We start from the raw sequence: 26,682 nt of genomic DNA on the forward strand, positions 1-26,682 counted from the left end.
TGAATGCTTCTTCCCAGGAGCCAAGCACTGTCAGGGCCCAACAGGCAGCTCTTGTCACTGCAGTCAGCATGGAGGGAAGCGGGCTTGCAAGGCAAGTGGCAAGGCAGCACCAAGCAAACCCTTGGCCCTGGCAAGTTTTAAGCCTCTCAGGAGGGATGAGGAGATCGGCTGAAAATTGGTTTGCTTATGTGTGCACGTGTCTGTATGTGTGCACAGCTGTGTGTGTACGTTCAAGTGCTCACATTGCTTTGGTTGGATGCTGAAAGCTTGGCAAGGCGAGGGAAAAGCAGTCTCCTGCTCTCAGCTGGTCTTCCTAGCACTTCATTGTTCTAGTTGTTTCTTCCCAGTTTCCTTCACCAAATTGCTGCTGCCTTGTTGCAGGCCTGGACCAGTTTGCATGGCGTGATGAGACCATTCTCTTATGGATAGCAAGAGAAGCCAGACGCCAAAAAGATCAAAGATGTGATAGAAAAGGTGAGCAGATCCCTTTTTTTTTTTTAAACAAAAACAAAACAGCAATTCCAAGTGAGAATAACTGAGACAAGTTACTAATTCTTCCTGAAGTTGTCTTTCCTATTCCTTTTCCATTCCTTTCTTATTCTTTTTTCATTCCTATTCCTTTCCTATTTCTTTTCCATTCCTATTCCTTTCCTATTTCTTTTCCATTCCTATTCCTTTCCTCTTCCTTCTTAAAAAATTCCTCTCTCTTTGTCTCTCTTTTGTGTCTCTCCCATAACCCATCTGACCTCTCTTTCTCTCCCCTCCCTTTGCTGGATGCTGGCAGAAGGCTGCTTGGGGCTGTCAACCCCTGTGGAGCAGCTGCTTTTTTCATATAGAAGTTCTACCAGACTTAGTTTCCTGTTGCCATTTCCTTATGTAGAAATGTTTTTTATTCTATAAATACTGTATGTATTTTACTTTTTTATTTTACTATGTATATGTCTGGACCAGCTATGCAAAGAAGCTGTGCTGATGGGGCTGGCATTTTGTTTGCCCACTGGCAGGGCCTCTCACTCACTTCCTTTACCCCTTCCACTGTTGTGGCCAAAGTATTTTTGGTATTCCAAGAGCGCAAGCTTTGCTGAAGTTTTGGTTTCCTGCTATGGGGGGAAATTAGAGCAGAGAAGAGTTATTTAAAAGAATAAAATATATTTGCAAGCAGGGAGGAGGATATGTGAGAACATTCCTTTGAGAAGATCTATGTTCTGTGATGTTAAACTACTGAATTGGATATAATTACATATGTATGTGTATAAACATACTGTTTATTTTACAAATGAAAGCATAAGTAAAGTGTATTTGTAATGAGAAAGTCAGAAACACAACATTTAACACTATCTCAATTCTGCTGCAACTTTGGAAGCACAGGACCGCCCTACAGAGGGCCAGCTTCTTTAAGCCAAATACTTCATTGAAACATGAAGTTCACTAGGACAAGAATCTTTTTATGACAGAGCTGGAAAATTTGCCCTTGAACCCATGAACAGACCATTTGACTTGCTGTAATCTTTAGTCACTTAGTGACTCACCGTTCACCACACGGGTACAACACACATTCACTGTTAGCTCAGTACCTGCGTAAAGACAACTTACTGATATTTTGATTATGTCAAGGAATAACTCCCAGGAAAGAGATGGTGAAACCGAGCCGCAGAATTATTTAGGACTGTGGGTACCTTGTCTTCCTGTTCTGGCAGAGCAAGTAGCTTTGCCTACAATGGCAGGATGGTTTTTTCATTGCAGCTGTGTGCCATTTGGCCAAATGTTAACTTTCCAGGTTGAGACTTCAACACAGGAATGGGCAGGTTATGCCAGAATGAAAACGTGTCTGCCATGGCAGCTTGTCTCTGACTGGAGCCAGTGGCAGTGACTTTGGGAAGTGTGTGAGAACAGAGTAAGCCTGAGCAGTGCTTGCACATGCCTCCAGGGTTTTGCAGCTCACATACTTCCTCAACCAGAGGTGCTAGTTTTATAAATAGTATTTCCCAATGTTTTTTTCTTCTTCCATTACATTGTCCAGTCACTTCTGGCCTGTAGCAAAGAGTTCCCCAATGTAACTATACCCTCTATGAAGAAGTACCTACTTGTGTTTGTTTTGAATTTGGCACCTGCTTGTTTGATTTAATGATTGTTAGTCTTTGCATGGAAGGATATGGTGAACCAGCATCCCTCACCCACCTTTTCCACTCTAGGTGTTTATCTCAGCCTGATTATTTTCCTTAAAACTGCAGGAAGTGACAATTAAAAAATAGTTCAGCTATTTCTAAGAAGAAGACTGCAGGAAGATGTATCATTTTGCCCCACTAAGGAGAAGATGAAATGTGCCCCCTTGCTTTTGAGGGAGGACGTGGAATGTGGTAAAGCAATCATCATTGTGTCAAGGATGTGCCATTGTTGTCTCCAGGATGAAGTGCACAGTTCGGCCACATCACGTGAGAACTGGAATATTTAAACACTTAGCTGACGCTGGCAGATGTGGGCAACTGAATTCTCTAAATAATCCATCTGAGCTCCAAGCACCTGCTGCCCAGGGAAACCCAGAGCTGGAGAAGGCTTTTAACAGGCAGTTCTCCTGGTGGCATCGGGCTGCCGTCACTGTGCCAGGAACAAGGGGAACCTCTACTTTATGTCCTGGCACTCACCTATGTGCACGTAGGCAGCGGGAGGCTGGAAATAATTACACCAGATCACAGAGGAAACAGAGAAGGGCGGATGCTGCAGGAGCTGGAGAATGAGGGGAGGCAAGGAGCTTGGATGCAGGGTGTGGATAGGGAATTCATAGGGAGAAGTGGATGTTTCTTGTCCAGTGACAAGGTTTTACAATTTTAAAAGATTAACTGGTTGTAGGAATATCAAAATTGGGATTGATGACATCTACGTCCGTCTTCCATACTAAGGTGTACCAGCAGTTTCCAGCAGCAGCACTGGAAATTCTGCAGCTGCTGAATAACTTGCCTCCAAGACAAAGTGACTCCTAGTGCCCATGAATCAGAGACGGATTTATGTCGAGGAATGGAGAAATTATATCCTTCTGAAAACATTTTCATTCTTTGCTTTACATCTCTGGTGTTCTCATTAATAAAATAAATATACAGCTTTTTTTTTTTTTTTTTTTTTTTTTTTTTTTCTGGTCTCACTCAACTTTTAACCTCCAAAACATTTTCAGTGGAGGGTTCCGAATGTAAAGACATGAAAGGCATTGTATTTTACCAGTTTGGGATGCAGTTTTCCACTTTTATGGGATGACCCTTTAGCTATGCTTCTTTTATTGAGAGAAAGGAGCCCACAGCTAAAAAACGCGATATTTTTCTGCTCACCAGTGTAATGACATTTTATTCATTTAAGTTTGGAAGTGTGAGAGAAATCTCTGTCATGTTTTACGGTTGGTCTAAACTAGCTAACATGGTACAGGTAGTCCCAAAGAACCTTGTGTTTTTACCAGCTCCCTGCAGTCTTCTGGTGAAAAAATAACTGTGCGTTCACACCAGCAACACCAACACAGCAGGTGAATGCACGATACAATAGAAGGTCTGATTTGGGTTGCATTGCTATTGTGAGGGTCTAAGAGTTGTCCTACATGAATTATAGACACAGTTTAAGTCTTGGAAAATAGCAGCAACAGGCATTTACAGGGCGGGCTGTGACAGGGCAGGGAAGGCCTTTCATACAGCAGTATCAGCAACTGACCATCTGTCTTTCTTAATGAACAAATTAGATCTTGCTAATTACAGAGTGGCACACAGTATTACAACCCTTTTCTTAGATGTTATGGTGCCAGCCTACCTCGCTTATCCGCCTGGCTTGGTGATTCAGTCCTTACGTGCCTGGCTGATTTCTCAAGGTTCCCTGGCAGACTTTCTTCCCTGGCTACACTCCCTGTATCATCCCAGGGTTTTCTGGGTGTGTGTGGCATAAACACATTGTACCATGCATCCAAATTGTCCTATTCTTACTCTATTAAATACATTCGATACAGACCCTTTCATGTTGTATCTGGTTTTATGCAAGTCAGAAATGCATAAAAGGCTGAAAGTCTCAGTATACAGCCCTAAAACAGGAAGCATGAATTGGCAATTAGTGCTCTCTCTGATTTAAAGTAAAGAGGTAACTTCAAGATGGAGAAGATAAAATTCAGGCAAGGCTGAGATAACTGGTTAGCAGGATTTTAGGGATGAAAATCAAGGTAACTAACAGATTGAAAAAGAAAAGCAGAGCTTCAGAGCCAGAAGAGGAACAGAGGGAACCAGAATGGTGGTGTATTAGCAGTTGGAACAAAACTGCTCCATTTCCTTTGTCAGGGTTTTTTCAGGAGTCATGTTCTAAAGATCACTAAGAAGTAAGATGAGAAGTGACTTAGGTGTCTTTAAGTAGAATGAATCAGGCAGGATTCGAAATTGTTAAGAGTGGATATTTATTCATTTATTTACTGAGCCGCTGTACACAATTAAGAAAGCTTTTCATCAGTAGAAATCCTCCTTCTGTCCCAAACAGTTATTAATCAAAATATTTTAAAATTTAAGTACACAGCACAAACTTTTGGAAAATAAAATATTCCACCCATTAAACTGATCTCTTTGTGGGCTCCTAGTTAACCTAGATGTATAACTTCATTTAGGAGCCTTTTACGGCTACGTATTTTTAACGAGTGCAGAGGAATTGAAATATTTTAATAACGGTAAGTGCTGAACAAAGTGGCAAGTCAGAAAATAAAGTAATTCCAGCATGAGCCACAAGTCTGTCCTTAGCTAACATCACTGTGAGTTGTTTTCTGGTTTAAACCACAGGGAGTTAAGGTTGGAAAGACTGCCTAACATTGAAATTCTTGGCACTAGCATAACCTTACCTTAAACAGAGGTGTTTTGTGCTCCTTGCCATGGTGCAGCATTTCTGCAAGTTGTAATGGAGAGAGACCTCCTTTGATCACATCCTTTCCAAAGGGAACCACCCTCTGAACGGGGTACAGACAACAGTCTGACATGTCCACTTAACTTTCATTTGCTTGGCTTTCAGGCTCATGGATTTGTAAATTTGAGGGAAGACCTCAAGGATATTTGTAGCTGAATAAGATTGTGACCACCCCACGTGATTTCTGTACTCTTGCTCAGAAGGGTGAGGGGAAGACCAGTGCCATAAAAAATGTCATTTTTAGCTTCACTTGAGTAACCGGCAAAACTTCAATGTATAGGAACGTGAATCATGCAACATGGAGAAGTGACTCACATATGAATGAGAAAAATGTCGCCCTAAAACAATGTAATTTTCTCCTCCCCAGGCTCTGGCAGAATGTGGGGACAGCTGACCCCACAGCGGAAGGAGAGGGTGGGGAGAGTCAGAAGTGGACATTGGGATGGTCCTGTAGCAGCTGGGGCCGGACTGGCAGAGGGAAAACCCTCAGACGACACAAAAACCACCTCAAACTGCACTCCGCATCTCCACAGCGTGCCAAATTAACAGACAGTGCTTTTAGCCTGGCTGCCAGGAGTGGCCTCGAGGCCAGGCAATGCCACCTCTGTGTGTCACAAAAGCAAAAAAAAAAAAAAAAAAACCAAAACCATAAAACGTCCACCGAATTATTCACACAGGGAACACCAGAGACCGGGGTACGGCCGCTGTAGCTGTGCTTGTGGGTACTGTGCTCGGTAGGACAGGGCGTGCAGGGGACGCGGCCCGGCCACAACGCGCCTGAGGGGCACAGAGCGCAGTGACAGCGCCTCAGGGCCCCAGAGCAGAGCGCGCCCTCCCGCCCGTGTGTCACCGCGCTCAGGGCCCCGTAGCGACCCGACCGCCCCTCCCTGCCCGGCCCGGAGGCGGGGGCAGCTGACGCCGAGGCCCGTGCGGCGGCAGCTCCGCCCCACAAGGCCGGAGCTGAGACGGAAGAAGCAGCCGCACAGCAGCCGCCTCCTCCTCCTCCTCCTGTCCGGGGCCCGACATGGCGCTCTGAGCCCAGCCCAGAGAGCCGCCACCCGGGGGGCACCGAGCAGCCGCCGTCCCCGCTTCAGGAGCGGGAAGGGGGGCATGGGCAGGGCCGCCGCGGGGAGCCCGGCGGGCATGGCAGAGCGGCGCTAGGGGACCCCTTCCCGCCCGCGTCGCGCAGCTCGGCCCCGGCCCCGCGGCCCCAGCGAGGTGAGTCGGCGGCGGGCGGGGCCGCGCGGGGAGGGAAGGAGGGAGCGAGCGCGGCCCGCGCTGAAGCCGCTCCCCGCCGCTTTGTCCTTCCAGGCCCCGCCGCCGCCCAGCAGCAGGGAGGCCGAGAGGAGGGAGCAGCGGGCGGCGCCCGGCCGCCGCAGCCCGCCATGGCCCACTCGCCCGTGGCGGTGCAAGTGCCCGGCATGCAGGTGAGCTCCGAGCCGCGCCGGCCCCAAAATGGAGGCGGAGGGCTCGGCCCCGGCTCCGGAAGCGGCGCCGGGCGGAGGCCGCCGTTGAGGCGCTGGGTCCGGGGGAGCGCGGGCGGGCGGAGTGGGGCGGCCTCGTCGCGGGGAGGCCTCGCTCGGCCTGGGGGGAGAGCGGCCCGGAGCCCTTGCGTTGCGGGAGGGGTTGCGTTGAGGTAAGGGCAGGCCTGGGGAAGAGCCGCGGTGCCGCGTACCTGCGGCCGGCCCGGGGCTGCGCGCCCTTCCCGCTTTGTTCGGGGTGGGCCGCATCCCGGAGCGTGGAAGAGCTGAAATTGATGGAAGGCAAAGCGAAGTCAATCGCGGTCTGTGTTGGAAGTGACATATCGGCCCTGCAGGGCTTCCCACCGCCGGCGCTGGGCCTGTAGCGCAGGGCTCTGGTGCTCTGCCTGTAGCGAGGGCCTGGTGCTCAGCGGAGGGTGCGAGCAGAGGGCCGGTGTTCGTGCTGCATGCCGTTGGGAGCCATCATCTGTCAGAAAATGTTACCTCTCCTTGGCTGGGAGTGAGACCCGGTGTCCTTCATGTGTTTGTGGAACTTGTTTAAACAAACAAATGAGCACTGTGTAACTGATTTCTCAGAGGAAGGCTGGAATACCTCTGACTCTTCATTCTTATTCTGCTGGACAGCCTCATATGAATTTGGGCAGAGATCTTTATCAAATAAAAAAAAAGCTGAGCTCATTTCAGTGCTCATTTCTGCCAGTCAGAGGCTGGCAGCCCCATCAGCATTTCCAGCTTTCTGTCAGCTTTTGGGATAGCCATACCTGCCCGATAGCTGGGGTGTTTTTTTTGATTGGTTTTCTTTTTTTTCAGTTCCAGTAACAGAGAAGCCTTTATGATGCATCTGTGTGAGATACACAGTTGAGTTCAGGAGGTTTCAGGACAGAAAGTTAAAATTTCTCCTGCTCGGGCACCTTCCACATCTTTTAGAGAGTGTAGAAGTGGTGCATGAAGACTACTACTATGCTAATTTGCATTGGTTGCAATGTTGAGGTTTGGTTTACCTTTTTCATTTCTAGTAACTTGAAGGCCTTCTGAAATCAGTTAAATTTTGGTTATCCACTGGTTTTCTGTTGATATAGATGACATAAATCACACTTTCTATCCTCTATCTTGTGTTGGTGTTTTCACATTTGGAAGACTTCTATTTCAAAATCCAAATTTATCAACTCCTTGTTGTCATATCCACTTGATCTATTGCTGTTCTATTTCCCATGGCTGCCTTGTCACCACAAAAGGACCTTGAAATTGAGGTCCTGTTTTCTGTTGTTAAACCAATAACATTTATGTAATAGTTCCTCTGGTGTTGTTAGCTTAATGCAAATCTCTTAACATATAGACATGTTTAAAACCTTTTTTCTCTTTTTTTTTTAACGGTTAGATATGTGCAGCTGTATAGAATTAAGAAATAGCTCCTTTTGATGAACACTATTATATAAGTCCTGACAATCTTAGAATACAGAGGAATTGGATTTGGTGCAAAATTACTCTCCTTACTGTTTCTTAGGAGGGGCTGTTATATAGTTTAAGAAAGCAAACAAAAAATCATCTGGCAGAGAGTGGTAGTCTGAAGTACAAAGTTTACTTTTTTTCTCCTTTTAATACCTACTTGAACTATTCATTCAGGATCTTCCAAATGATTACAAAAGCATCTCTACTTCTGCTCAGTGGTAAAACAAATGCATGGAGACTGAAGAAGGAATAAACAGATTTGCCTGTGAAGGAGGAAGATCTAATAGTTATATTAAAACTACCACTGTGCAAAAGTGCATCTAATGTCAAGCTCCTTGTTTGTAGTCTGTGTTGAGGGAAGTGTTTTTGCTGAATATAATATTTGAAAACAGAATTTGCCAGAGAATGTGTTACAGGTATGAATCCTTCAATTTTACTGTAATCCTACGATTTCCATCCCAAACAAGCAAAAAATACCAGACTTCAAAAAGACTTTGCCAGTTTATCACTGAAGCATTACAAAAGCTATTCTGGCTGTTTTAAGATCCCTAAAAATACAGACGCACACGTGCGCGCACACACACACACACTCCAAACATTAAAAAAATATATATACTGAAGATCCCATAGAGTTGTTTTGGTCAACTTGGACTCTGCCTTTGAGTAGTATGACAACAGTGGAAGACCCAGAGGTAGTATTATCTGCTGCCCTTATGAATAGTTACAGTATTATGTGTTTATTTAGTGGTTGCATTCTGTTTGACCTGACAAAACCAGATGTAATATCAAACAATTCATGCCTGTTCAAGTGATTTCCTAAAGACATTTTTCTTGCCCCCATCACTTACTTGGAAAGGCTCAGTTTGCACCAGTTGTATGACGTGAACATATCAGCTGTCAAACTTCTAAGTCCATTTAGTATGGTCAAAGTACTCAATGAATGTATAAAATGAGTCAGGTTGGAGCTCTTATTCAGTAATGTTGTAACTTTATTCCTTTTTCTAATGGGTTAAAAATATTCAAAGTAATTTTTAGTCTGGAATGCTCTGAGATCTCAGTGAGAAGCTTGTTGACTGACAGTATCTTGAAGGAATCCAGTTGAACTCGCACAGAGCGTTTCTGGATCTGACTTGCAAGAGCGGCATTAGAGCCTACCTGCGTGTTTTAACCAACCCAGAGACTGTAGTGAAAACAGGGACACTACCAGGGCTGGAGTGAAGGTGTTGGATCCTTCAGTCCCAGCCCTACACTGCTGCTTTTCTCCTGTCCAGCTGGCAGGGCGCATAGTTCAGAGGGTTGTGTTTATTTCACATTATCAGAAAATGTGAAGTATGTCAGTCAGTTCAGATTGATGTGTCTTCTCATGAGCTTATGTTATTGACAGCATCTTGTACTAACGAATTCTGGAGTAACGTGCAAATGAGAGACAGCTTTTCTAAGGTGGACAGTGGGGAAACTTTGCTATCAGCATCCTGAATGTCCAAACTGGTCTGTAGATTTCAGCAATGGGACTTCACATGAGTAATAAATTCTTTAAATAAACTGGTACATTTTTCAGCATGTAAACTTTTCCTATTCTAATTTGTTGTGCAAAATCCAAGTCTGAAATATTAACTGACTCATGTTTATGTTGATTCCGTTCTCATTTGTGTTTCTTGTCAGTGTATGTGTTTCTGGAACCCGATTTGTGGCTTTGTATTTCTGTTCCTCTGCTATTCTACTCATCTAAATATTTTTTTAAAAACTTTTTGTTTTTCTTATGGCTTTATTGGTATATCCTGATGCTGTGTGGCAGTAGTCTTGAGTGCAACCACAAAGGTTAGTTAGACCTGATCTGCTTTTACTGGCATCCAAACTATCCTGCAATAAAAAGCGTAACTTCCTATAAAAGCAGAACAGCCAAAAGCACGTGACCTGTCAGCCAGTGTACTCTGATTCTCAATTGAAGGACTGCTTGATTAAATACAAACTTGCATGTAAAGGTGAGCTTTGCTCTCTGTGCTGCCAGTGAACAGGCCAGCTGTAAGGCGCTGCTCTGTGCACAGCCTGAGCCTGGCAGCTGGAGAGCCTTTCCCTGCAGGATGCTCTGAGGGAGATCAGTTAACATCTAGTTACTAGAGGGGTATAGAGAGATGAAAAGAGAGATCGCTTTTAGATTTGGAAGTGATGGACTGAGATCTAAAAAATAAATAAATCGGTGCCTCTGTAGAAACGGGCTCTTTGTGTGGTGCCTAAAGATAGTCTGGAGGTGTGTCGGGTTTCTAGTAAGCCTTATTCATTGCAGTTACAGGAGTGTCTCTTAGTTAAGAGCAGACAGTTTGTTACTGTCAGATACCTAAATGTTTAGAGGGTGTGCATTAGAGGAACTTGAACCTTTGAGGAAAGGTCTGTTCAAGGATCTGTTGATGTGCTACTGTCCTCAGAACTGAGTTGCACCCAGATAGTTCTGCAGTGAGTTTGTAAAGGCTTTACATTTCCATTATTTAGAAACATGACTTAACTAGAGGAAACTGGGAAGTCGAGCACTTGCAGGACACCCTGAGACTTCCACAGTGCCTACAAAAGAGGGATTCCTTGTGATTGAGCTAGGATAGACTCTAGGGTTCTGGCAGTTGAATCAAGGGACTGAAACTGGACTAAGGTATTTGTGCTTTGAGCCACAGTACGGTCAGGCTGCAGGAAGACAGCATTTTAAAACATAGGGAGGGCATTGCTGTTTGCTGCTTCAAGTAGATTCACATTAAAACATTTGTGGAATTTAACACTGCAGTTGTTTGCCTTGTTGTGCTTGATGTACAAGCTGTATCATACCTAATAGCAGTCTGCTAACTCAGCTCAGGCTTCATTAGCTGAGCTCGGTTCTTCCATCTCATGCACTGTGATAAGTTATTCTGATGTCAAAGAAAAGCAGAGCTCAGACATATTTGTGTTGGCTTGGTATCATCGGGGAAGATAGAGCAAGCTTTGGAAGGTGTTTGCTACATGGAAGCTATATAGGTATAACCAAGTGGAATTCAGCTGACACCTTTATCAGTCTGAGAAGAAAAAATCTACAGAAGTCTATTACTAGTAATTTTTTTTTGTGCAGATTTTACAGTTTTATACACTTGTTAAGTGCACTGACCTGGAATTCAGCAAATCTGCTGAAGCTGCAGGGAATACATAAGCCAAAACTTGACTCTTCTCACCTTAATTGCTTTGCTCTTCTGCACCATCTGATACTATCACTTTTGAGCAGAGAATAATTTCCCTCAAAAGGTTTTTTAAAAAGTATCATCTAAAACCAGATGTTTAGCTTTAAAAATACACATAATTGTTACTTTATTCTGTTGAGGTTATTTTATTATATTCAACATTGAACAGATTCACACTGGCTGTTTTTTGAACTCCAGTGTCTTATCGTCATGCTTTTCCTAGTCCTGATGAACATTTTTTGCTGTCTTTTCCTCTCTCCTTTTGAGGGAAAGGAGAAAATATACCAAGTAGTAGCTCAGTGATGCCTTTTGTTTTCTAAAAAAATTGAACAAAAATCTTATTTAGATGCTTGTTTTGAGGGGAGGACTGCTTCCTTCTGTCCTAGAATATCCTGGGCTGGAAGGGACCCACTGGGCTCATCCAGCTCCACACTGTGGGCTCCCCACAGGCCCTCCCGAAAATGAAGCCCTATGACCAGTGCCCCGCAGAGCTTGTTGCAGTGCCCACTGCTCTCTCAGAGATCTGCGATAGCTTTGTGGCACACCATTAAGGGCACGTGGCTAAATGTGCCTCTGCAGTAGTATTCCTAGTGTGAGACCTATAAAATATCTTAGTGAAGGTGGGCAAGCACCTTATCCTCGTTTTCAGTGCCCTGAAAATATGGTTTTCAGTCTTCCCCAAAAGTGAAAGGATGAATTTAAAACCTTGTTAGTGATTGTGTCAGCTGTTTGCTCTTTGGTGATTAGCTTCACATTTAAGAGTGGGTCAGCAGCTGTGAAAAGTGCTAAGAGATGGTTTGTAAGGCTGAAAAACAAACTGAGTTTAATAACTGACAGGCACTTGAAGAGTTCAGAGATATTTTTTTGGGGGGGAATGGGATTGCGTAGGGGATAACAGTACAAGGCTAGCTTTGAAACTCTTCTGTAACAAATCATTTTCTGGTAATTAGTGGCTATATGCAGGCTCTCTTCAGGAATAGACTTGGTGAAGTATCTGTCGAATCAGGAGCCACTGATGCAAGTCCTGCTATTTGTTTCTAACTTATAATAATCATTGACAATCAAATTCCTTCTCACCTGTCTCACCAGGTTTCTTGATGTTCTGAAACTCTATTTAAAGAGCTGTCATCTGCTCTTTAAATCCATTCTTTCAGCAGTTCTTTTAGAAGAAGTCTGTCCTGCTGATTAGATGAGGATCACTGAACATGATCCTTAGTTCTGAAGGAGAAACTTAAATCTCATGAGAAAGGTGCCCATCTGGTGATACTCAATAAAAACCATTCTGCCAGAGGGACTTCTATCTAAATAAATAGGACAGAAAGAACTCAGTCAGTGAAGTTGTTAATAAAGGGTCTGACGAGGTAACAGTATCTTGCTGGTCTTGTTCTTCTTTTCATCTTGTGTGTGTGGTTTTGCTGAGATAGGCTATATGTACTGTGTGTTGTTAAGGTCTGTAGCTTGGGAAAGAATTTCAGCTTAGATCTTTCTTGATTACAGTTCTTCAAAGCTTCTCTTCGTAGCTGGGTGTTAGAAGGGTGAAGCAAGGTTTGTCTTGCCAAAAATTTGGATTTGAATGGCCTTGGTTGAGGCAATGTATCTGGAAGAGCCTCGTGGAATTACGTATCTCAGGTCTGCATTAATTCTGTATGCTCCAATGAATGGGAACGGTTTGTTAACTACAGGTTTCACACCTGAGCTGTGGGAATGTTGAAAGCCCAGGGTGACATCTCTGCTTTCATGGACCAGGAGTCAAGAACCATCTGTTCCCTCAGTGTTTGTATTTCCTCACCTTGTCTGCCTTTTGCAGACTTTTCTTTCAACTGGGTATATGTCCAGATTATTCTAATATGAATAATGTTGACTTGGAGGGGAGGGAGGACTATCAGAGGCTACTTACTATCTATGCTTTGCTAGATTTTGGTGCAGGCTTCTGCACTGGGAGCTGAATGTAGAATACTGAAAAAAAAACCATTCACCTTGGGGAATGACTAATAGTGTCGTAAAGTGCAGAGCAAAAAAAGGCTGAATTTCCACTGATGTGAATCGACCTGAAAGCGTGTAGAGAAATGTGGAGGGGCCAGGTGATCCGTGCAGGTTCAGTGCCAGCGTTGGCAGAAATGTCCTGCTGGGCAGAGGCTGGGTGTGGTGGGGCAGGCTGGCAGAGCTCGCTGCCGTTGATCTCTCACCTAGGAAGGCGTTATCTGGCAACCGCTCACAGCGAGAACACTTTTACATTCCTGCTCAGCTTTATTCCAGCCTAGTTGGCAAGAAGAATCTGAATATTTTTTTAAGGTGTTTCTCTTCCTCCTCTACCCCCCTCCCTTTGCATTTTATGTAATGAGATGCTTTGCCGTGCTATGAGTGAGCTGCAGAATTGAAAAAAGGAGTTCCCTGAAATGGCCAGGTTGGTTCTTGGTAGGGAAGGTTTCTTGCTTCTTTTGTAGCTTGTTCTGGAGTTTTATTTCTGGTTTTTCATTGCTTCAATGTAGCTTCAGATCCACTGTGATTTATATCATCAAGGGCCAGTACTGAAGAGGAGGCCTTGAAGAGGGGACAGGAATCCAGGATTCTAGAAGACTGCCGTGTTTCTCCAGAGGGTGCCTTCCAGAACTGAGGGAATGGTTTAATATCCCCTAACTGTGGGTTCCTGTTTGGGGTTTATTGCTGGCAGTGATTATTCCTGGAGAGCTGTCTGTGTGAAATAAAGTTATTGGCTTGCTCTTTACCCCCATGCGGTGTTTTGGAGCTATCCTTTTCCAGCCAATGCATTTTCTGTCATGTTTTAGTTTTGTTTAGCCTGAAAAAAATCAATGGTTTTAGTACAGAGATTTAACAAGGTTACTTGTCTGTGTTTAACTCAAGGTTTTGTTGCTGCTTTCTAGTTTATGAACCAGCAAGTTAAAAAAGCTGGATTTTGTTGTTTGTTTTGTTCTCTCTGGATTATAGCATGAGTTTAATCTTGTTTACAGGAGGGAAATCTGTGTATCATGTTCTAACTTGCACAGAATGAACGCTGAACTGGCTTCTGTGATAGAGATGCAAGGAGGCCTTTGAAGTTTGTGTAGCAGTTGCAATTTAGTTGCAGATGCCAGATCTCTAAATATTATAAAAATAGCACAAATGCCAAAATTATATAATTTACTGCTGGTAGAGCGGTGACGTAGTTGTTCCTTTAAATGGGTGTGGCAAAAATGGAAAAAAAAAATTGTTTGTGTCCTGATAAGCAGGCTGCTGGCTAAAAGGAAGGGCATACGCTGAAAATAGGCTGCAGCCCATAAATGGGTGTTTTTCCGTGTTCCCATTAGACGTGGCTTTTGTAATCTCTCTGTAGATGAGGTTTTTCAAAGCAGTTCATAGAATAGGAAGAGTGCAAATATTCTTTTCCAGTGAGAAACTGGAGTAGTCTTCTGTCTTCTGATTTTGATGTACATACAGTTCATTGAGGTGGGTTAATTATCCATTCAGCAGTCATTTGTCCTGCTCTGTTCAACAAAGGAGATTATATTTGTTTGGAAAGAGCAGCTTGTTGAACTCCATAATAAATACAGAATGGAATTTGAACACTTGGCCATCCAGGAATCTGTTGGATTCTGACTTCTGTCTGCATCAAAGCACACCTGGACATCCTAGCTATAGAACGTTGTCATAATGACCCTTTTTATTTCAAATTACAAGATCTGATCACATAATTTGTGGCCCTCCTCCCCTTGCTAGGCCATGCTCCTCACAGATGAAAGCAAATGAAGCACAGGCATCGGTATGCAGTCGTTTGAGGATTTTTGTTTCTAAATGATACTGTGTGCTTAAAAGGTATTTGTATGTAGAATGGAAGTTAACTGGGACTCCATTTAAACTGTAAGGATTTCCAGTTACATGAAAGTTCAGTGGCATGAAGACTTCCTTTTTGTGTTTTTTTTTCCTCTATGCAGAATACTCTACATAAACAGTTGGGGTAGATTTATAATTACCAGCGTCAAAGGGCTCATCTGTAGTAGATGTGCTGTTCCTCTTGGTTTTTGCTTATTTACCCTGCTCCCTAAGCTGCTTTGTGCTGTGCTACTGAAGTGGGAGAATAGCTAAGAATATAGGAAGTAGGTTGGGTCGTTTCCTTTTTCAGCATGATACGCAATTGACAGCATGCATCTGTCACAGGTCAGGGAGAGTTGGAGAATGAAGATTATTCTTTCCTTAAAAATCTGAGAATGGGCGAGTAGAAAGCTGGTATTTAAAACTGATAGTCATAAGAATTGTCAAGCAGCTGGCCTTAGAGCCAACGGGATGAAAACACAGCCCTGTGGGTTTCTGTTTGTTTTGCTTTTGTTTTACACTAATGTTTTCGGGTTCTTACTAAACATGGCAGTGAGTCTTGGCCTTGAGATAAAGGAGGTGCTTCATTAAGGGTGTAACAGAGGTCAGGTCCCCTTTAAGGGCAGCAGAGCTCAGGTCTAGTTCTTGCTCCCTGTAGCATAGAAAAGTTAGGTAGTGCGAAGATTTGAGACTTCGACAATAAAGCAACTGTATTTTAAAGTCACTTTCTACTTCAGTATTTACAATACGGTTCTGGTAAGTATGATGAAGTGTCTGTTATCTTGATGTTGCAGTCTTGGAAAGGACTGCAGGGAGACATCAGAGTTGAATTCCCTACAAAAGTCACCAAGAAGCCAGAGTGCATACAGGATGGAGGAGAAAATGTTCGCAGGTTCCACCCTTATTGTGAATGTCTACGGGTTCTTTTTTTCTGATTCCTCATAAGTGATAATGGATTTGCACCTGTGCTTTCATTGACTTCAAACTGTTTTAATATTCTACATATACAAGCCTGTGGCACTGTGTGAATAACTTACATTGTAATATGCATTTAAGGGAAAATACGTGGGTGAGGAAGAGCTCTAGGAATTAGTCTTTCTGTACCTGTTATGGCTTTGTTTCCTGAAGAAGTAAAATGTTCCCTATGCAGGTAAAATATGGAAATACATACATAAAATATGTGAATATATAGAGCTGTATAATAGAACGTGTGTGGCTTATAACTTAAGTAATCTCTGAAGCTGCATGAAGATAATGTATGGAAGGAAATTCAATGAAGGTGTTTTGGCATATCTGCTGAGTAAGACATTACTTCAAAATCCTGTAACCTGTTGGTTTAACCAATCTTATTCCCACATATTTTCAATTTTCTTTTGCATCCAAATAGAATAGAAACTTACAGGTAACTTATTCTCTGGGAACAGATAATATCTGTGAATAAATTGGTTACCTATTGTTTCAGTGTGCTCTGCCCAGATACAGTGTTTTGTTAGAGTCAGGTAGCTGCTGAGAATAGATGAAGTGACTTAATTTTTAATATCATTTTATTGACTTTCTAGTGTCTCTCATGTATTGCATTCTTAAGACAATAGAGTATCTTGGAGATTTTACAGTTAACAGCAAAATAGCAATTATGATGCCTTGATTATTTTATTGTCAACTATAATCCAGTTACTGGGACTTAAAGAGAAATGGTGCAGTGCGTGCTGGCTTCAGCAACAATGCTGGCATGTGTTCTTGATCTGATGTTTTAATGCTAATGTAACTGTGGGGCTGCACAGCAAATCAGTAAGATTTTTTTGGTTTTGTTCAATGTTTTGTCATAACAGTCTTCTCCAGAAGCTTTCTGTAAGGTGGCTCTTCTCCTTAAATTTCACCCTTGACTTCTACCAGGCTTAGGAAGGTCAGACTCTGAAATGTTTGAAATGAAATGGGTAATTCTGTTGGCTGCCAAAGATACCACTACATGTTCGGGTGCCAGTGAAGGGGATACTTGGAAAACGTGACAGTAGACACTCTAGTCTTCTCTTTTATAAAATCTTCTGAGCTAAGTATTTTATCTTTATATAACACTTTTTAACTGTGTTTGAGCTATGTCTACCAGTGTAGGTGAGCTATTCTGTAACACTGCTACAATTTCAAGGGAAATTCTGTTCCAAATAAACCCTATGAGATGCTTGAGCATCCACAGAATGCTACAGCGTTTCTGATTCAGCTTTTAGAAATACTTTTGAGATAATTGTGTTTATATTTTCACACTGATAGACTGCTTAGAAGGAATCTCATGTGACTGTGCTGAATTATTTGCACTGGGACATCTAGAGGATCCTGGTTCTGAATTACCTGGACAGAAACTGAGCTAATGGCTTGAGTCAAAGATACTTTACGACTTCTGTTTTTCATCCAGTTGTAAGAAGGTTCATTAATGAATTTAGTTAAAGGGTACTGAGTTCAGGAAGACTCAGTTCTGTAAATTGTAGGTCTTGAATACGGTGTTATACAGAGATTATCCTTTTCTACTTGCTGTTCATATGTATTTCAGTATTATAATACAGCTTAATTACTAAATAACTTATTATAATTTGATGCATATCATTAGAAGTCTGTATAATCTTGGAAGTCAGATATCCAGCGTGCTTTACCTTTGTCTCAAAGGAAGAATACGGAATTTGGAGAGCAGGTATATGAAAGGGCCAGAGATAGATGGGAAGGTGAGTCAGCCAGCCAGTCTTGTAGCTGAATCTAGAGGACATTGCTGCCTTGCTATGCTTATTAAAAAGAAAATGCTTACATAAGCCATATTGGCAGAGTGCTTGGTGGCAGCTATTGTGGGTATGCTGGCAGAAGTTGTTGGGCTGTAGAGGTTTTTATCTGGGGGCTCTGAGCAGGAGGTTGGACAGTGGGACATCTTCAGGTCCCTTCCTAGCCAAATTACAGTGTGATTCTGGGACTCTTTGTGTAGATACCCTTGCATTTGAACCCAGGCAGCAATGGCACACAGTTGGAAAGAAGGATGGGAGAGATTTTGGTAAGCACTGGTGTAGGTTGTGTAGCTGTGCTGTTGAAATGGTGGACTTCCTGAGCTATGCAGAGGGCTTGTGTTGTTATGCTGATACCAGTGCTGTTACTCATGCTGGCTAGATTGAAGCTGGTGTGTGTATGTGCCTGTGCTTGTCATATTTGTTGCTGCTTCTGCCTGTGGGAGTAGGCTTGGATATTAGAGGAGCCAGGTCTTACTGATTTGTCCACTTACAGGTGTTACCTTATCAGAGGTGATGGAGTCCATACGCTATCTATTATAGTGATACCATCTGTTGCTCAACAGACCTGACTCTCCATAGAAACCAATTAAAAAACTAATAATCGCCCAGTTACTCATGTGGGCAACTTTCAAAGCTTTTAAACCTCTTTCCTATTCAGTGAAAGAACACAGAGAAACAGTTTTGATCAGGAGCGTCAGAAGTGTTAGATTTCTAATTTTTTGGCATATTAGAAGCTTAACTGACAGTTCTGCTGCAAAATCTCAGTGGTGTATGTTGCAGTGTATGTACACACACATTTTTTTATTTACATAAAATACATCTCCATCTTCCTCTGTACTGAGAGGGAGAGAATAGGCATTGATGCATCTTTTTAATTTGTCTTTGATTAAAAAGTATTGTTCGGTAGTTTTTTGTTTTTATGAGACGTAGAGGAATATTTTAGAACAGTAGCCTGAAAGACAAGGTAATTAAGAAAGGTAAAGGTAAGACTTTCACAGTGCAGCTTTGTTCTGAGCCTGTGTTTTAAGTAATAAGTGTTTTTGGTTTTAAGCCTTTTGAAGAGAAATTACCTCGCTATTAGCCATGGTTGTTCAGAAATTCTTGCCTTCATCCTGGCATATCCTACAGACGCTTGTCAGCTTGGGTGAATAACAGAAGCTGTAAAGCTGACTTTGCTCACAGTGAAAGGATTTGCTCAGAATAAAGATCTGCCTTTTTCCTTTGGTAATGCTGCACCATTTGTTCACCTCTGATGCACCTTTGTTCCATTCCCTCCCATGGGTGTACGCAGAGTTGTGTGTGTCAGGATATCCAGCTGCGCTTGATCTCTCCCTGTACTGCAGCACTCCCACACGATGGCATTAGGAATTGGTGGAAGTTAAAATAGCCTTAAAAGCTCTGATTCACCTGAAGTAGCTTAGGGGTGAAAGTTGAGGCCTGTCTTGTGTTGTTGACTGTTAAGTGGGTGGATGGGGTGGAATGGTGTGCTTGTTTCTACTGAGGAGCCCAGAGGAATTTTCTGCTTGGATTTGGCTTGGGGAGAAACCTTAAGAGCTGCTCTTTGAGTTCATCAGACACTTATGAAGGTTGGATCAGTGACTGTGTCTGGGAGCAGATTGCTTTTCTTTTATCTGTGTGGAAGTGTTTAACATGTTTTGTATCCAATCCAGCAATAGGTACCAGGTAACTTGAATGGGAGTCACAGGCTCCAAAACGTCTCAAAATAAAGCTAGTTTTTCTGCAGATGACTGTTCTAGGGTTAATAAAAAGTTTTACTAATCCTCTCTTTACCCTTTCATGTTGTGGTGGTTTTTGTTTATGTAAATGAAGAACTCCTCATTAATTATTCTTACTGCAGCTGGCACTGTAGTTCAGGAACACATTAGTGGGCTAAGTAGTAGTCCTGAGACCTACAGTCACTTTCTTTCCCTTTGTATTTATTATCATACAATTATCCCAGATTTCGGGCCAATATAGTTCTCATCGTTCACTTGCTTTCATTGTGTCTTTGTTTATCTTTCAAGTCCTTCAGTAGATCTAGCAATACATGGAGAGAAAAAAAAAATTATGCATAGTTATTTCTCTGAAGGTGTATTCTTGTGTATTTTTTTGTTTTTAATGGATCAGAGTACTGAAGAAATTCCTAATTCTTCTTGCTTTAATGTACTACCCGTGAACGGCAGTGTCTCGTATATTTGCAAAATCTAAAAATTCAATTACACAGATCAGCACAAATCTGCTGTGCTACTTAACGTTCCCTCCTCTTGTGATAGCACAAATGACAGCTTGATATAGATGAGCAGTGAATTGATTCCGCTGAAAATAAACTTGACAAATCATATGGGTAACTCTTAGCTAAATCTGCTCCCTGATTCATCTCACCATATTGTGGAATGAATTCTGATCCGGCTAGAAGGAAGGGAACAATAAGGGGCTGATAAGGAAATGAGATTCCCGCTTCACTCCATTAAAAGAGGAGCAATATTTTTGTTTTCCCAGTGAAGATTTTTGCATCCGTTTTCAAGATGATGGTGTACAGATATTTTCTGGAGTTTCATGTTGGTACTAGAGTATTCTGTTGTGCAAGGTAATCTGTGCAGTGGATGCACAGTGTTTGCTTCTGCCAGAACTGTCGCTTCTGCCATGACTGTTCAGTTGGTCTGCTTGGTAAGCATGAAGTTTGGGGATGCAGGAGAGACATCAAGCATCAGAATCAGAGGGCCTTTGGGCAGAGGTTTCTTGTTCACTGCAAATTAATAATAGCAAAGCTGCTGCAAGTGTGAGAAGTCAACTTTCTCAAAATCCTGCTGTATCTTTTGGTAATTGGTAATGTATTTAACTTCTGCAAAGCGTGGACTGTTCTGATAACGCATCTGCCTTGCCACTTAAAAACACCTTTCTGTAAACTTTGTATGTTCTTATGTTTTGTGTTCTTAAATTATAGTTCCAAGTCATCCCTATCCACCAGAAGTTGCTGCTGTGGCTTTTGTATACACAAGCAGCCACATAATATGCTTTATCTTGAAAGAAAAATGAGAATTTGCTTCCTTTCCTTTTTCTTTTTTTCCTCTTCTCTCTTCCCCCCCCCCTGCTTGCACGGAGCTGAGAAGCGTTAAGATCTTTGTATCATGTCAGTGCTGATCTTAGAGCAGTTAACCTTCAGAGTAAACCAGGTGTCCTCAGGAGTGCTATACTGTCTGATGCTGTGCTCCCCCTTCTAAGGCATGCCTGGGTGATACCAGCTAGTTCTGAGCATTGCTTCAGTTTCGTTTCTCCATCCATACTCCTTCGAATGTCTCTCAATCCCTTTTGCTGCCGTGTGCGTGCACCATCTTAGCAGATCTCAGAAGCTCAGTGTGCTTGGGTAGGAGGCTGCTGGTGGGCCCTGGGTGCTGCGGTCCTCTCGCAGCCAACTCTGTGCTGTATTACTTGAAGTCAAGCTTTGACTGCCCAAGGCTGTTGGCCTTGTAGGAGAGCCCAGCTTTATTCACGTGGGTAATGATGTTAGCGCTTCTGTGCTAGTAGTTGCGTTCCACAGACTGCCGAATTACCGCACAGACAGGATTAATGTTAAGAACAGCTCTGTTCTTTCCTTTACAAGCGTTGTTATGTGGGAAATGAGATTAGTACCTGATGCTCTCCTTGGTGAGATTGATTTACCTTTGACACAGTTGCATGATATATGTTCTGTAACTAATAGCTGAATTAGAAGTTAGTGTATGGAAATAAATTTATCTGATACGAGCCTTCTAATGGTGATAAATCTGGGTGATGTGCTTCTTGGGAAGTAATGAGGGCTAATAACTTGGAAGTAAATTAAGATAGCTCATGTCTTTTTTTCTTTTTTTTAACTTTTTCTCTAGAATCATAGAGCAGACCCAGAAGAACTATTCACAAAACTGGAACGCATTGGGAAAGGCTCCTTTGGTGAAGTCTTTAAAGGAATTGATAATCGGACACAGCAAGTGGTTGCTATAAAAATCATAGACCTCGAGGAAGCGGAAGATGAAATAGAAGATATACAGCAAGAGATAACTGTTTTAAGTCAGTGTGATAGTCCTTATGTAACAAAATACTATGGATCATATTTAAAGGTAATGTATAGTACTGCACAGGTATTTACTAGCAACATGTCAGTTTTGAATGATGCAGAGGAAAAATTCTAAAACTGAGGAAATGTTATCAGACTAACTTGACCTTTTTTTGTTTTTTTTTTCTTTGAACGATGTTCAGTTTGTTCTGCTTCTTTTGCTGCATGCTCCTTAAGGCTTGAATTTTTACAAAATGGCTACAGAAAGAATGGAGTTGACAGAAGATTCCTATTGCTTTTCTAAAATGACATGGAGAAAGAGGTTCTCTCTTTTTTTTTTCTTTCCCTACGACTTGTAGTGCAATTCTGTGCCTTTCTGGAGAAGGAAAAATATGCTTTCCTAGCTAGACTAACAAGAAAAACCTCTCTTTGATATAAAAGGAAACCGTGCGCCGTATGGAGATGTTTGTAATTATGCAGTGTAGTAGGCCTGAAACAAAGTAGAACTGACAACAGTACAAAGTGGTTATGTAACTCTGAAGTGTTATCTAAGGCATAATTTAAGAAACAAGCTTAACAAAGAAGTAAACGTCAAATCAGTACACACAACAACACACAACCCTACAGAAATAAAAATTAAACGTATATATATGTTTAGCACTGACAGAATAGCTGTATATAACTTCCAGCTCTTGGTTAGGGTTTTCTGCTCTTGAAAAATTCCTGGCAAATGCAAGAGTGTGTTAATTCTGCATTACTTTCCTTACTGCTGTTTGGGTTCTTTCCATTTTTGATACGTTCTGGAAGATTAATGCTGGTCTCCTGCTTACTTTTCATACCTCTGATGTTCTAGGGAAAACTGCTGTGGGTGAAGTTGGAAGAGATGTTTGTGGAATTCTGGTTACTTTCCCTTTCCCTTAAGAAACTTCCCTTAGAAAAAAAAAAAAAAGGAATGTTTTTCATCCCAGACTAGCATGGCAGTTAATTATATCACTTGCTCTTCCCTGCCTAATTAGTATCTTAAGCTAGGTTTATCTTTGGTTGCTAGTGCTAGATCTTTCAGCTTGAGATTCCTTGGGGGGAAGAGTATATTGGCTTTGTTAGAGTTGTCCAAAGAATCTTTTATGCTGACTCTAATTTTGGTAATAACGGGTATTTTGAGAGTACTATCAGTCTAGTTTTTACTTTTAAAAATATAATTGCTATAGCTTTTAACTTTTTATTAGCTGTAATCCTGAGAATGGCTGTCAGCCTCAGTATTTGGCTGTGTAGCACTTTGTTCTGCATATTCTCTAGGCTTCTTCTGGAAACAGTGAAGTGCATACAATTTTGTACTAAATGACTTTATAATTAAAGGTTAAAGAACACTGAGGCTAGATCCTGAAAATTAAGACATGTTCTTTCATAGAAAGCAGAGTCCTAGGCTGCTGAGAGTAATAGCAGTTATCTATGGATATGACTGGTGCCAAGATCACATCAAAAATGATCAGTTAGGCTTGTTGGCTTTATATGTAAAGATTATTGAGAGTAGCTCCTAGAAATACTTTCAAAGGTAGTGCAAAAAGAGCATAGGTGTATTTCAATATTTAAAAGTGGCCAACTTTATTGAACTTTGAATAAGTTCAATAAAGATCAAGGTGGTTACTGTCATCAAGTCCTAGCCAGCTTCAGCTCTTCTCCTTTGTAAGAAAGCACATTTGATAATTGAATATTGTGATGAAAACATTAAGTAAGAGATGTTAACTGTGAGGATTTTCTAACTGTAAGTTTTTCAGATGAGATTTTTCTCTCTGTGTACAGTCTGCTTTAAATACTCTGCAGCTTTACAGTGTGCTTAGTTTCTTGCATGTCAGGATGCAGAGCCAGCATTGTGACTAACAGGAATGGAGTAACCCAGTCCCAGGGGCCCTGGGACTTAACAGCAACGTGCAGGATCTTCCCAGTGCTCCTCTGCTAAGCAGAAACTGAGCAGGAGGAGGAAAGAGTGTCTTTATCTCAATTACTTGACTTACTAATTTGTAACCTGGTCAGCTCAACTGATGCCATGTAAGATACTCTTACATTCTACAGCCTAGCTGCTCTTTAGCTACAGCTTGCATGTCTGACTTGTAAATGTGGTTTTAAAAGTATGGACAGCCCCTAAATACTTCTACCTAACAACGTAGTGTTATTTGTTAGCAGATATTTTGAAAACATTGTTGATGCAGGACAAGGTCTACTTGCTTACTGTTGAGATAAAACTGATGCCAGTTTTCCATTGTTGTGACACAAAAAGTTGCAAAATTCCCAAATTACAAAGACATGGGATACTTTTGTATCTTGAATTTTGGAGCTCAAATGGGACTTTACCATTGAAAGTAAGAATAGCAAAGCTTTGAGATTCAAATTTTCTCCCTGAAATTTGAGTGTCTGGCAAGATCTAAGCATTGGTAAGCAATATACAAACGTGTAGTCAAAGAATGTACCATTGTGAGTACATCTGTGTTGGCTAGTAAAGTCTTTCACCTTTTTTGTCTTTCACTATTATGTGTGCAACTGTGCAAGGTTACAGATTTTTACAGGTTTTGTAGATGCAAGATAACTGAAATCCTAATCTAGATGTTTGTAGACATTCCTGTCTGTGGTAGGTGGGCATCTAAATTGGACTTGTTGTCCAGGATTGCACTTTGATTGCAGTTAACATCATACCTCAATAAATAAAACATAGATTGTGGAAAGTGCCCTTCAAAACGATAGTGCATAGCAATGTAAGGTATGCTAGGGTGCTGAAGTGGCATCTTCAACTCTGTGGTGTCAAAATATCAGTATTGCTGCCTTATTAGCTTATCTGAGAGAAAGATTAAAGTTACTGAGAGTTCCTCCAGTTCTGGTGTATTCTAGTTACACAGGTCTGTGAAGCTCGATAAAATACATGTGCTGTATTTTCTGTCTGATCCCCAGAGAGCCATCATCTCTGGATGGCTAGAACACACTGACTGTTTTCCTTATTTGTGCCATGTAGCTTTTGGGCTAGGGAATTAAGTGTCTATCTTGTAACTTGTAACTACTGTAGCCACCTGGGCTTTTTTCCCCCCTATTTTGCAATTAAAACAAGCCTGAAGTTATTCTCAGCTTTTCAGATTTTAGTATGGAAAATTCCTATAGTAACATCCAGTGTGTTCCAGCAAAGCTGTACAGCACTTAGTGCAGCAAAGCTTTGAGGCCATCTGAAGATATTGTTTGTTCTACATTGTCTATTTATACATGGTTGACCTAAAATAGCTAGGAAAAAGGTTGTACATGCTTGGCTAGAAAATATCCACGCCCGATTATGCTGGATAGCAGCAGTTTCTTTGAGACGTTATTTCAGAAACACAGTGCTTATTCATTTCCACCTTATGCTGTTTTCAAGTAATGGTCAAATGCTCCAAACATGTCTGGTAACCACAGTGTTTGCCTTAAACTGGAGCTCCTTGCAGGTCTTCTCAACTGACAAAGTTGAGCTTTATAAAAACTGCTAAAATTAGCCAGCCGTTCCCTGCTGATCTCATAATATTGGAATAGTCTCTCATAAATGGCGTGTTTCTTAAATCTAGTGTAAATCCAACAGAGTATGCCTTGTTAGCATAATTGGATGTGGTACTTCCAGAAACTGCACCTTTATTTGCTTGTTGTTTCCTTTAGATTCCTATCACTAGTCAGGAAATAGGGTAGGTCAGAATACAATGTAGAATGCAAGAGGCTTTAAAAAGGACTTCTGCTATAAGCTTGTGCTTTGCTATAAGGAATTAGTGCTGTAAATATTCACTACTTTAAAAGTGTGCATGGTACCTGCTCTATATTAGTATTTCTAATAGCTGTGTTTTTGAAATAAGTGTTTTTACTCCAGTAATTTCTTAAGTGTTAACCTATGGGTTACTGTTCTGGGTTTCTGTTTCTGAAATGTGAGGGGATTTTGGTGAGCAAGTAGCAGAAGTTCCCGGTTTTGAAACATAATCTATATATCTTGTACCAAATCTTTCCATTTCTGCTTATGTGAATCAGCCACTTCTTGCAGTTGCTCATGAAGGACAAAAGCAGCATCTAGAAAACCCTTGTTGGGAGAGCTTGAATTCTAGTACTGTAGCTGAGATCTCAATAAAGAAAGCCCAGTAGCTCACAGGAGCTAAGGTTCAAGTAGCACAGAATGAAGAACAGAAAGGAACACATGGACTTTGCAGTATTGCTTAAAATTAAAAACGAAACACACGCAAAAAAACAAACCTGTGTGACATCTAAGATAATTAGATAAAAGGAATAACTTGGGGGAACTGTGTTGTTCTTATCATTGACCTTTTGGTGGTTGGTTTGGAATGTCTGATGTAAAGACTTGAGAAACACGAGCATTCTTGTGGGGTTCGAGTCTTGCCCAGGAGCAGTAACTTGGTGGTTGTTGGGGCTGTGTTTGTGCTCTCCTAACAGCTGGCTGCTAATCCATTGAAGTACATGTTCTTTTTTTTAGTGGTAGTCTTGGACGTCTAACATCTCCTGTTTCTTCTGTAGGGCACAAAACTATGGATAATAATGGAATACTTGGGTGGAGGGTCAGCTTTGGATCTTGTAAGTATATGATTATTTGCATTGCAAGTTCTACTAAGTTCTACTGAAACCTCTGTGGTGGTGCGTGTCTCCTAGTAAAATCTGGAGGCTGTGTGGGTTACATCAGTGCTACATTGTAATGCTTCAAAAAGTGTTAATTTGTATAATACATCTGTTACATCTTGGTACATTGAGTTGATGCTGATTTTCTTGCCTATTTGTTGTTTCTAATGGTTGTTTGGAAGCATGAGGAAACGTTGATTCTCAGTTAAATGTAAGGTGGTAGTTTTCTTCCTTAGTGTAGAAGTCCTGTTTGCCACATATGGAGGAGGAACTTGTGGGAGGGTGGGAGTATTTCTGTGGGCCCCTCCACCAAGTGGTTATTCATTACACTCGCATACAAAATATTTCCTTTAAGATTGGATCTCAGGAGTGAATGTTGTATGTCGCCACAGAGCGCAGTTAAAATTAACTGGTTAAAAGGTGTTTAGTTTTCC

The 26,682-nt window shown here is 41.8% G+C and overlaps 1 protein-coding gene across 1 annotated transcript in view; it reads left to right on the plus strand.

Annotated features, from left to right (window-relative positions):
* Positions 5,857–26,682, plus strand: part of STK26 (serine/threonine kinase 26) — a 28,644-nt gene continuing 7,818 nt past the window's right edge. Inside the window, exons 1-4 of the mRNA XM_021406176.1 lie at positions 5,857–6,123; positions 6,217–6,332; positions 21,462–21,692; positions 26,150–26,206. Of these exons, the coding sequence (XP_021261851.1) occupies positions 6,291–6,332; positions 21,462–21,692; positions 26,150–26,206 (330 nt within the window). The 5' untranslated portion in view covers positions 5,857–6,123; positions 6,217–6,290. The remainder of the gene's footprint in view (positions 6,124–6,216; positions 6,333–21,461; positions 21,693–26,149; positions 26,207–26,682) is intronic.

The sequence above is a fragment of the Numida meleagris genome, chromosome 8, assembly GCF_002078875.1.
Source record: "Numida meleagris isolate 19003 breed g44 Domestic line chromosome 8, NumMel1.0, whole genome shotgun sequence".
Lineage (NCBI taxonomy): Eukaryota > Metazoa > Chordata > Aves > Galliformes > Numididae > Numida > Numida meleagris.